Here is a 13,008-nt window from a genome sequence, read left to right on the forward strand (position 1 = left end):
TTAATCTAAATAACAAATAGAACATATTCTTTAACATTGTGTGCTGTAACTCTTAACATTATCCATAAGTCATGTTATTACAAGGCTAATCAAACAAGTTTATTTGTTACAAAAAAATTTTTATATATCCTGACCTGTTTGAATTAATTCAAATAGACTTTAAGCAAGTAAACTAAAAAAACTTACCCAAGTAAGGTGTTCCGCTTCACCACATTGTGACATTTGCTGTTTTATGACGCTCATTATATGAGCTGCTGGGAGCTAAGTAAAACAGCGGTTGGTTCACAAAACGAGAAATGATAATTGAAACTGAACAAGACTTAAAAAAATATATATATTCGCAGTGTGCATTGCATAAACACTAGTTTGAAGAAACTGCACAACTCCTGTCAGTGGCTTGGTTTGCTAAAACTCAATGGCCTGAAAATAATCTTGTGAAACTAAAGCAAATCTGAGAAAATTAGTTGACACTTCTGTGCATACTGAATTTATTGGCAGGTAATTGGTTTGGGAAGATTATTGAAAAAGTAAATCTTTAAAATGCTGCATTTCATACTAGCTGTGAACAGTATGTTGTAAATTATTTTGGATTTAAAAAGTTGTAATTTGATTCCATTTCAATATTTTTTTAAGACTCATTAAGTGGCCGGGAGGTTCTAACTTTCTAATATGAACTGAACTGAATTACTTAAAATAAAAGGTATATTATAATGTACATACTGTATCATTCTTATTGATCCTGTGACCACAAATACAAATTGTCTGGTTATAAAGCAAAAAAAAAGTTGTAACAAGTTGTAAGTTGCTCTCATACTACTTTTGTAGACATTGTATACAGTATATACAGTTTAGTTTGGATGAGATAAAAACAAGCTTATACTGTAACTCACCAAACTTTATGGTAAAACATAGAGGCCTTCTAGAGGCAACTTATCTATGGAATTCAGTTCAGTTTATTTGTCATATGCACAAGTGCAATGAAATGCTTAGAATTCTATAGTAATTAATACTGTGTCACATTTATTTAGGATAATAACATGTTCTAGCTTTCAATAAGTTGCGTTCCTTTTTCTATCTCAGCAAGTCGTTTCTACTTCCACAATAAGGCGATTTGAGATATCTTGACATGAAAGTAACTGTATAAAATAATGAGGTTTTTATTATACGTATCCTCAGACTTATTTATTTTAATCTTTTTTGTTAAGAGTATAACACTAATATACCCTGGTAATGAACTGGTAAAAGCACCAATACGCATCATCAGCCATCTCAAGTCGCACATCACCTGACTGCACATCTTAAACTACAGTGAACAAACCTGAAATCGTATTTTCTTGAGAGTGATAGACCAACCAAACCATTTACTTTAACACAACCTCGTGTTGCACCAGATGTTGATTGATAGGTAGAATGTCCACTTAATAAAGAGATTTATGGCGACGTAACACAAAAACCCAATCAGAATTTAGCAAGTGGGTCGGACCTTATGAATCTGGTTTGGTTGTCGCGAAGAAATGACAAAACTGAAGAAAATACAGGGGGTGCATTGTTTGTGAGGCAAACTTGTTTTCCTCTGTAACATCCCTGACAATACAAAAAGTTTTCACGTATGTTTGGCATTCGTTAGGTTAACGAGCTGTGACACTTGTCACTTGTAACAATGACTGTGTTTGTTTTGTTGGAGGAACACGAAACGTGCAGCAAATAACGCTAATATGCTTTATTTACAGTTATCGACCGTGACAGTTTCGTGATTTCAGAGTATGTCAACCGCCTTTATGCTGCCACTTCTAAACCCTGAACATGTTTTAAGATTTTGTCGTCTTCATGTTCTGGATTGGTAGCTGAGCGTTGTATTTGCACTTTGCGGCACACATTGAATGTACGAACAGTAACTGAGAGATGCCTTGCACTTGCGGAAACTGGAGGCGGTGGATCAGACCGCTGGTGGTCGTACTGTACATACTGCTGTTGCTAGTGGTCTTGCCTTTTTGCGTCTGGGAGCTGCAGAAATCGGAGGTAAGATTAAAATCGTTCTTCGTTTAGGATGTTAAAGGGTGTATTTGGTCCGGCCTATGACTGCTGGGGGGGAAAACAACAACAAGCTGTGTATTGTTGTCACCAAATCGATGCCTGTCAGGTAGCCGAATGATATCACTATATGGTATTAAGATTGCGGATCGTTACAGGATGAGTCAACAGCCACACCAATCACATTATCTGGTCCTCTCACATACTGATGCAAAACAATTGCAGACAGGAGGGATGGGTGGTAAGAGCAAAATATGACTTGGTAAATGGGACGTGAGAACTTTTATTTTAAAAATAACGTGTCTTATAAGATAAGCAAGCGAATTCTACAGGAATGCAACGTTTCAAAATACATAAAGTAGTAGTTTCACACAATTCTCGATCTTATTTGATTTGTTGCTGTTTAGATACAAAAATGCAGCCGCTGAAGTGTCTCTTGGAGTGTGCTGTAGCAAATCGTTTTCCGAGATCTTAAATTTGGTCTCGTCCACGTAATTGCGGAGTGACGTTTGCATTGTATGTACAGCAGGATTCAAATGTAGGTCTTTAATAAACAGTAACTAAACTCGGATTCAGTGTAATGCAGGTATAGTCCCAGATCTTTATGTGTGAATTGACATGTGATAAATATGAAAAGCAGTACTGCTTATGTCACTAGGATAATTGAAAAATATTTACATATTTTTGAATATTCACTGTTCACATTGTCATACCTTGTAGATAGTGCCTTGCAAAAGTATCCATCCCTGTAATTCATGTTCTATATTGTAGCATGAGTATTCTAGTTTATATTTTAACTAGAATACTAAAACTATACACTTTTATGGACAAGAGCAAAACCTGAGTTATATATTCACCCTTCTAAGACAAGATTTGGTGGGAGCAGTTTTGACACTATTATAGCTGGATTTGGAGGTTATGAAATGTTATGTAGCCTGCATTTCAGAATACTTAAAATATTTACATAGGGGTAAATATGATTTTTTAGGTATATTATATGCCATGTTCAGAAGTATAAAAATAACAACTTTGATCCATTACAGATTCTCTCTGTTTTATGGAGTTTTCCATTTTCCATTTTTTAAAGTCCTCTTCACATTTCTTCATTAAGTGTGGAGCATGGCACAAATCCTCACTGAACCATATGTAGCCAACATTTTGTGACCTGAAGAATATAGTCAAGCCGGCTGTATGTGACATCATGTAGTTTCATAGCCATAGGTGGGTCTGTTACATTGTTGTTTCCTTTGTCACCCTCAGGTTGGGACACACAATAAAGCATGGTTCATTGCAGGGATATTTGTGTTTATGACGATACCTATTTCTCTCTGGGGAATCCTGCAGCATCTTGTGCATTATACTCAACCTGAACTCCAGAAGCCAATTATCAGGTGAGTCCTCCCCTGAGTATAACATTACTCATCAAAGGTGCAGATGTTGTTAGTGCATATAGTCACATTTACATGTGTACATATGTGCATGTAAAGTCAGTGCAAAAACTATGGCAGCTCTCCTGCATATGAGCTCTTGTTAACTTAGTGTCCAGTTTGTATTTATTCTGTGAGAGCGGGTCAGGTTCAAATCTACCTTTTGGTGCAACTGAACTGTTAAACATGGAATTGGCTACAAATATTGTTTGCTTGCTGTGAATGTCCATTTGTCGAATGATTCATTTTTACTCAGGCTACATGCGTATATTATATTTTTTCTAAATTTAATTTTAATTGTTGTAAATTATTTAAGAATACATTTTTTTCATCAATCATTGCTCCTACTTGCTCTTAAAGAAATGCCAAAATCCTGAAATGTGTTCCTAAATTGATATACTGTAAATTTCTTTAAACAAGGTAATTCTTGGACTATTAACAAATAAGCAGTCGTGCAGTTTTAACTTTTTTTGCAGAACCTTAAAGATACCCACAGTGATGAATATGGAAGACTTTAATTTCATTGGCCAGAGTTTAGTGTAAATGCAGCATGTTTATTCTGCCTGGTCATGTTAAGACCATATAGATAATACCAAGACTTCATTACCAGGGTATATTAGTAAAGCAGACATTTGCATTGTTTTTAAAAACATTCATTATGATTTTAAGTCTTTGTATTTTGCTTTTTCTCATCAGGATATTATGGATGGTGCCAATATACAGCTTAGACAGTGTAAGTACTGGTAAAGATCTTAAACAAATTCCTTTTATGTCATATGGTAGAGACACTAAAGGTTTTTGTGATTCATTGTTCAGCTATGTAAGGTGAATGTATAGTTCACGCATTATATTGTATTTCAATATTCTGAGTATCTGCATTAACTCTGACTGTGCAATGCATTTTTAATCCACAGTTTTCTCATCTGAACACTTACACAATTTGTGTCTCACAGCTAATATAGTTTATATTTAGGTTAGGAAATTGAAAACAGTGTGTCTGTCCCATTTACAGGTAGTGCAAAGGAAAAGGAAATATTTGTGTAAATGAGGGCAACAAGTATACTGAAAGCAAAGGTTTCCACATGCGTTTCATACATTAATTAAGCAAATATCATCCCAACGGTGTAGAGTGGATTATACAAATGATGAACAGACATGGTTGCATGTATTCATGCTGATAAGCCTGCAAGAGCAGACTTCAGATTTTGAAAGAGGGGTGATTGTTGGGGTGCTTTTTGTAGCAGCGTCAGTGATGACTGGATGATGTTTCAAAGGCAAAGTTGATGTCAGCATAGAAATTCAAGGGAGAGATAATCAGCAATAGTGTGCGGCAAGCACACACTCCAAGATTATGATATTGTGATTTGAAGTGCAAGACAAAATAGGCAGGGGATTGCAGAGTAGTTGACTGCAAGTGCTTGGTTCCAGTGGCTCTGTTAATGTAGGGGGTGCATTTTTCTGGCATGGTTTGGGTGCACTTTTTTCTTTAAGAGTGCAAGTTACATGCTAATCTCTATTTACTAGTACCGAGGGATTATTTTCACCCAATGTTTCAGCCTTGCTTTCCTGCTAGTAGGGGTATCTTCCAGGATGACAATGCACAGAGCACGTGTGATCTCCCAGTGGTTTGATGACAATGATGTGATCCACATGATGTCATGGCCTTCTCAGTCACTGACCTGAACTCAGTTGAACATTTATGGAATATTCCTGAAAGATAATTGAGATGGTATTTTCAATCTCCCTCAACCAGGCATGAATTAATTGACTTTCTTGTAGAAAAATGGTGTTGTATTGCTCCTACCAAATGCTAGACATGCTCTGTGCCATTGTGTTTACAGTCTGTACTTGCGCATTAAGCAAATTTACACTGATATCACCATTTTTTTGTCCACTACCTATATGTCTGTCTGGCTAATGTGCAATATGGGATGAGCCAGAACAGGCATCATGCATTCAGAGCACAGTTGAAGAAGCTGTAAACCTTGGAAACAGATATAGTTTGAAGCTGTTCAGAGATACAAATAATTCTTTGAGAGGTTTTTCATTGTTTACAGCCATGCATTTAAATGTAACAGATTTTCTAAAGCGACCCACAAATGCGTACCTACTGTAAGTGTGGTTGATTTAAATAAGTCATGTGGATCTGCATTTAAAACTGAAAACAGGAGGCACTTCTTAACCCAAAGAGTGTGGGCATTATAGGAGAAGCTACCCATCCATGTTGGAACCCTTTTCCCTGTTTTCTTTCAAGAATCACCTGGAGATCCTTGGTTCAATTAACTACTTATTACCAAACAAGGTAGATGGGTCCATTGGCCTCCTATTATTTGGAAATATTCTAAATATTAATATAAATAGACTAGTATGCGTCAGTTAAAATGTTGTTTTAGGAGGTCGAATAGTGTTTTTATGGACTAGTTATTGCTACTGTATGTATTGTGTACATTAATGTATAAAAATGCAACCCTTTTAATACATATATTGACATGCTGAAATATAATTTAATTATTCTTTCTTTTGTTCCTTTAGTGGATTGCTTTGAAGTACCCTAGCATTGCAATCTACGTTGACACGTGCAGAGAATGTTATGAAGCATATGTCATTTATAACTTCATGATTTTTCTGCTGAACTATCTGAGCAACCAGTATCCTAGTCTTGTGCTGATGCTGGAAGTCAAAGAGCAGCAAAGACATCTACCTCCATTATGTTGCTGTCCACCATGGCCTATGGGAGAGTGAGTATCAGTTATTTCTCTAATCACAGGTTTTAAAGTACTTATACAATTAGAAGGGTGAATTTTCATGAAATATAAAGATGGTTATTACAGTAATGTTCTTATAGATGCTAGATGTTCCTGTAGACCTAAGAAATGCTTTATGGTTCTGCAGACTATGGACAGTTTCCAGTTTTCCAGCTATAAGCTGTCTGAATAGTTAATGACAGCAAATTACATATATTTGTAAATTGTAGTACTTTTTATCTTGTCTTGGATAACACTTGCTGTCAGATTCAGAAAAAATAATTTAATAATCAAGAGACCTTTAAATCTAGAGATTTGAAACACTGCCAGAAAATGAAGTGAAGATGCTTCTGATATTATCTAAGCAATCGAACATTGTGCATCTTTTAGTCTGCTTTAGTTGATGAGACAGTTGAAACACCAAACGGTGTTTTCGCCGTTTTTGGTGCTTAAGCAAACTGCATACTGCATTTGCTGGCCATGATACTGTATGTGGGATCCCCAATCAAATAGATGCACCTGAAGAAGGCTCCACAGCCGAAACATCGTGTTTCTTTTCTTCTAATTTCAGCATGGAATAAACCTTTCTTACTGTATCTCTTCATGTCTTCATTGTGCTTTCCTTTTTATAGATGCTATAACTTCCGTTTTGCTTTTCCTGCAGGGTGCTGTTATTTAGGTGCAAGCTGGGGGTTTTACAGTACACAGTGGTGAGACCTTTTACCACAATTATAGCATTGTAAGTAAAATACTCCACGCTGCTTTATTTTGAGTTATCACGTTGATCGGGTTTATAAAATTGAAATAAGAATGTTTAGTTCTTGAGGAATTTAGTTAAGTTTCTAAACATTTTAATCATTGCCATTGCCATTTTTCTGTATTTTAACCAGTTTCTCAGTTATGCAAAGGTAAATGCTTATATAGGACAAAACTGATGAAGCTATTTAAAGACAGTGATTCCTCTCAGCAAGTATTGCTTATAGTACAAGACCTATTTTCTACTTTTAAATAGAAAAATGACATTAGTGTTTTATTTTGCTTTTCAAAGAATTTGTCAGCTGTGTGGTGTGTATGATGAAGGAAACTTCAGCTCAAAAAATGCATGGACCTTCCTGGTGATCGTCAACAACGTCTCACAACTGGTACAGTGACTGTCTCTTGAGAATCTAGATTTTTCACACCAATGGTTGCAATAGTCTGTTTTGAGTCCATGAAACTGAGATGTTCTAGGTCAAAACATAACCGTAGGAGCAGTAGTTTTACAATTATTGTAAAAGAAATTTATGTGAGGATTTGTAGGTTCAAGTTGCAGATGATTTTTTGGAAATCAATTAATTAATAAACAGAAGACATATTATGCTTTCATATAATCAAATTTTATTAACACAGATATAAATTCTGCATCTGTACATAGTGAGCAGATACGTTTATTGAATTTTAAGGAAGAGATGTTCTCCTCGTATTGGTGTCTCCTTTGTTACAGTATAAAGGTTCTCCAGAGATGTTCTAAATATGAATTTAATCCAGATGTTGAACAACACATTGAAACAAAGTGTTAGGTTGTAATTTGTTTTTCTGTTTTATTTCATTATTTTATTTCATTGTTATTTTAAGCATGATACCAACCCACATTCTTATTTCATACAAGTCAGAATCCATGCTTGACTTCTTTCGAGAGTGTATTGAAAATGTATTTTCTGTAATTTACTTAAAAGAGGATTTGAATAAATCAGTGGAAAACAGAATAAGTGATGCTGAAACTCTTCTTTTTACTTCCAGTTTGCCATGTACTGCCTTGTGCTGTTCTATAAGGCTTTGAGAGAGGAGCTCAACCCAATCCGCCCTGTTGGGAAATTCCTTTGTGTGAAACTGGTTGTGTTTGTGTCATTCTGGTAGGTTACAGATGTATATTTCCAATCATGTCATATACTACTCGGCTTTTGTAAGGGATATTCAAGTAATCTTTACATTAGACTTTACACACTAAGAAAATGTGACAGTATAATATGTTAGAGTTTGTTTCTCAATTGAATAGAAATATGTGATGAATAGCATCAAACCTGCACTTACCCCCACCATGGCATTATAAGGGATTCAGTATTGCAGCAGTATGGATCTTAGTGCATTCAGATTCCAGCATACCAGCATTCTATTCTGTCATTGAAATAATTGTCTGTATGAAACAATGTGTCATGGTTTTCAGTTGACAAGTCTATTAACTTATCATTGGTATGACAGTCATGGTGATGGGAAACTTAAAATAGTTGTTGGTGTTTGTAATTTTGAACCTACAATTCATATGCTTTCAGTTCTCGCATACCTCTGTAGGTGACAGGAGAATCCAGCTTTGTCAAAAGCAATAAGCAATAACTACCTTAGTATTTAGTTTTCTGTGGCATACCCCTAACAAGTGTTCATGGGATAAACCCAATGTTTGGTAGTAAATGCTAAACAAACATAGCTAATGCTTTCTCTTTGGCTATAGTCCATCAGTGTTAAAAGAATATGAGAAGTGCATGTGGCTAAAACCAAAAAAGTAGATTTTCTTTTCTAATATTGTTAAGATTGTGCTTTTCATGAATGCCAACTCATTACTTTCCTTTCGGATTTTATGTGTTAATGTTATGCAACACTGTATTTTCAAGTTTTTGTTTACATGTGGCAGGCATATTATAAGCTAGTTACAAGTGTCCTTACTCTCTTTAAGGCAAGCAGTGTTCATCGCTTTTCTGGTTAAAGTAGGGGTCATTTCTGATTCTCACACTTGGGACTGGGACAGTGTGGAAGCTGTGGCCACAGGTTTACAGGTAAGGTTCGTTGTCTTTTCTTGTGCATTTTGGTTACCAACAACTAAGGCTAAAGGGAAAAATCCTACCTTCTTTTCTTCTGGTTATAGACCTAAAGTTTGACATGCCAAGTGGTATACGAAGGAAACTGTTTCTTTATTTCCTTCTTTATTTTTGGAGCGTATGCTATTTTTCATTATAAATCTACCTTGTACAGCAAGAAATGTTTTAACTTTTAAGTATAGAGGAATTCATTTAAAAGTGTTTTTTGTGGAACAGAGGATATTTTAAGTTTGCAATCCTCAGTGAAAAGTTAACTATGTCATAAATGTTCAATGTAAATGGCTTGCATTGTTATTTATGGTCCTCTTTGCCTTTTTATCAGTGGTTTTGGAACACTGTGCATAAATGCAGATCAGGCTAGTCAGATGTTCAACTTAACAAGGGCTATATCACTCATTGAATTGAATGAAATCTGGCTTTCAGGACTTCATCATCTGTGTGGAGATGTTTCTCGCTGCAATTGCTCACCACTACAGCTTCACTTACAAGCCTTACATCCAAGAGGCTGAGGAGGGCTCATGCTTTGACTCCTTCCTTGCCATGTGGGACATCTCAGACATCAGAGCTGACATATCGGAACAAGTGCGGAACGTTGGTGAGCTCATTTTTTACACCCTGAGTTTAAGACGCCCGACTCCACAAAGCACATTAGGAGTTATGTGTAGTATCACATACTATTTTGCGACCCAGGACTAAAATGTGGTATTTGTCCTAGTTTGCAGCAAGTCAGAGTTAGGTTTTGTACGTTAGTCAGAAGTCTCGCACATATACAGAAAATGGTGATACCATTAGTCTTTGTTCATTACTTGTGTTGGATTATTATTCTCTTAAGGTGAACTATATTCTTAAGAAGCTTATTAAATGCAAATGTTACTTTCAGTTATAAGCTTCTTGTTAATTGCAAGGTTTTTATTTTAAATAATTATACACAGAAAATAATGTACAGGGCCAGTCTACCCCTTTCCTCCAAAAGGATGCTTTCAGATGCACTTTTCGTAGAACACCAAGTGCTGAAGTTTGATTACTATTTATTTTTCTTAAAACCACTGACCAGTTTTCCAAAGTCTTATTACATTCTTAACATGTGCTGTGATGTGCAGATAAACAAGGTAATGTAAGTAACTTGATGCAAAGAAGTTAGAAGTTTGTATCATGCAAATCAAGTGCAGACACTTGATTTATTGCACTACCTCGTGCACTGCAACCCGTTAAATTCCATAATGCTGTTGTGCTCCTCCATCCCCACTCACACAGCTCAGAAAAAGAAGACTCTTTTTTGCTAACATTCCTGTTGCATTCAAAAAAATAACTTCTTGTCAACATTTGTTTTAATTCTCTAGGGAGAACTGTTCTAGGCCGTCCAAGAAAGATGTACTTTGGGGAAGAACAGGAGCACAATGAGCATACCAGTCTCCTTGCTGGAGGAACACAGGAGGCAGTCATGGATACCTCCTCCATGCCACCATCACCCACAGGCCGCTATCAGGGGTTTGGACAGACCACAGTGACACCCCACTCCTTATCTGCGCCCGCAGGACTCAGCTCTGCCACACAGGTGGGGGACGAGGACTTCCCCAACTCCCTGGCTCAGGATACAAAAGTACTTCCGAATCCAGATTAACCGCACAGTTCTTTAATGGTTTCCACTTCTGCAACAATATATCCCTTCTTAAAAATACAACTAAAAGTAAAAGTTTTTGCACAGAAGCGAGGTATGCCGGTATGCTTTACCCATTTGTAAACATGGGAATTAACATGGAAGTTGATTTTCCAACATCGCCATACGACCAAAATCAAAAGGAAAAAAAGCACATGGTTTTGTTTTTTGTATAGTAGTGTTAGTGTAGATATTCCCGATGAAGCGCTCAGCAACTGATGTCATCATAAGATGTTGGCCTCTGCATTGTGAATGTAAAAATTGTTACTAGTGGTGTTTAAATTGCATATCTAAGCAGGACCTGCAGCTTCTATTGGTCTTGCTCTCTTTGGTTTAATTGATCTGCTGTTTTAACTGTTAAATTAGCCCAGTTATTTAATTGTTGCTTCAAAATGTGAGGACTTTGCAACTGTAGTCAAAGGATCACTTCACACATTTCAGAATTTATTTGGTAACAGCATCTGCGAGGCCAGCCTTTTTTTATAAGAAAGCAGAAAGAAGCTCTTGTGTTTAGCATAGGGGAAGAATATGAACTTGAAGTTACTGAGCTAGATAATTTTGACAATATTAAACTGCCCATTAAAACCACATTCCTATGTGTAGTGTTAACCAAACAGTGAATGGCTCTGGCCATACAGGGCTAGTCACATTGTATATCACTGACCTCGGTTCAGTTACAGCTCAGGTTGAAAAGGCCTTGTGCAGCCAGTTTAAAGTGTCAGTACTGATTCTGATATGCAACAGGTTCCATCACAGAAGCATTCCCATAACAAAACTAAATCTAAACAAGACTGACAGACCTTACATGAGTAGTGCTGGAATTTATAGAACCTTACTCTTCCTTTAGGACTTCATTCTGTTAGGTGTATAAATTGGAAAATGACACTAAAATATGTGTGACAGATTTGTATTGCTGCTTCCTTAAGAGGAGACTATGCCAAATATTAGTTATTAATACTGTTTACAGCTGTTAATAGTACATCTTAAAATAACATAATCCAAAGTGTGATTTAACAGCACTAATGTTCGGACTTGTGACCCCTTTGCTTTCGTTACTTTTGTTTAGTTAAAATTGTATTTTTATACTTAAAAGGATTTTTTTTCTTGATACCCTTATCTTTGATTTATGGGCCAGACAAAGGGGTTTCCTCATGATTTTTACAAGCTTGCCTGCTGGTCCCTGGAGTCAATATTGTGATCTGCCAATACTGGCAGACACAAAACACCTATTAAATCAGCTTGATAAAGAATACAGATTACAAACCAAACTAAAGGGGTGCTCTAACTTAGGGCCTGTTGAAACCATACATTCTGTGAAATTAAATATATATTTGTTTAACTGCAAATCACCATTAGTGGAAAAAAAACAGAAAATGATACTCAAGTTCATTTGAGTATGGTATAGCATAAAACAGTTAAACCACCAGACTGTAATACAAAGATATGACTAATATAATAGATGTAGTAAAAACCTGTATCTTAACAAATTTACAGGTATGAAACCTACTGAAAATATTTAGTTTTGCACAGATGCAAAAAATACCATTGTTGCTTTCATTGTAAAACTTAGTTTAGCTTGGTTGACATTGAAGCTATATAATTCAATTTAGCGTACAGGTATCTTGTATATCAATGCCTGTATAAAGGGGATGTACGTCACTGTACAACACGAGCTTCAGCAGTGGTTGTGCAACTGTGCTGTTTTGCCTTACATGCTGTACACCACAGCTCATTAAACTGCAGAATGCAAAGTGTCACTTGGACAGATGTCTTTCAGTGTACAGTGTTGTGACTGTAGCATAAAGGTCCTGTATGACAAGTCTGGATACTATAATGATCTAATGGCCTTTGGTGTAAATATTCCATAAAATATTTTACTGAATAAACAGTCTGAATATTCATTTGCATTCTTATAAAACTCGTTTTAAATGGTATACTTTTTTTGAATGTATTTTGGTTCTTTTAGCAAGGTCCAGTTCCGGATGTTTCTGCTCCAACTGCAGTTGTGAGTTTTGTGCTCACTATTGAACACACTGTTGCAGCTGTATTTGAATAACTTTTCACTGTCAACTGTTGGAAGAATCCTCTTCTCTCTCTCATATTATTACTTGTTTACACACATATGACAAAATACCAGTGTTAGGCTTTCATTATCTGATGAAGTCAAATTTGCTAAGTAAGGAGCTCATTTCCAGAAATATAGAAGAATACTACAACTTGTTTATGTATACTCCATCATACTATTCATATTTTCCTGACCACATGGTCAGAGTGTTCTGTACAAAATATTAGACTTAACA

The 13,008-nt window shown here is 36.0% G+C and overlaps 1 protein-coding gene across 1 annotated transcript; it reads left to right on the forward strand.

Annotated features, from left to right (window-relative positions):
* Nucleotides 1-1,488: 1,488 nt before the first annotated feature.
* On the forward strand, nucleotides 1,489-12,606 carry tmem184c (transmembrane protein 184C). The gene is made up of 10 exons (XM_088922819.1): nucleotides 1,489-2,019; nucleotides 3,292-3,422; nucleotides 4,155-4,191; nucleotides 5,991-6,196; nucleotides 6,867-6,941; nucleotides 7,251-7,344; nucleotides 7,982-8,094; nucleotides 8,910-9,009; nucleotides 9,475-9,646; nucleotides 10,392-12,606. The coding sequence occupies exons 1-10, from the start codon at nucleotides 1,903-1,905 to the stop codon at nucleotides 10,670-10,672; spliced, it is 1,326 nt and encodes a 441-aa protein (XP_088778945.1). The 5' UTR covers nucleotides 1,489-1,902; the 3' UTR covers nucleotides 10,673-12,606.
* Nucleotides 12,607-13,008: the final 402 nt, after the last annotated feature.

The sequence above is a fragment of the Atractosteus spatula genome, chromosome 1, assembly GCF_055471065.1.
Source record: "Atractosteus spatula isolate fAtrSpa1 chromosome 1, fAtrSpa1.hap1, whole genome shotgun sequence".
In the NCBI taxonomy this organism is placed as follows: Eukaryota; Metazoa; Chordata; class Actinopteri; order Semionotiformes; family Lepisosteidae; genus Atractosteus; species Atractosteus spatula.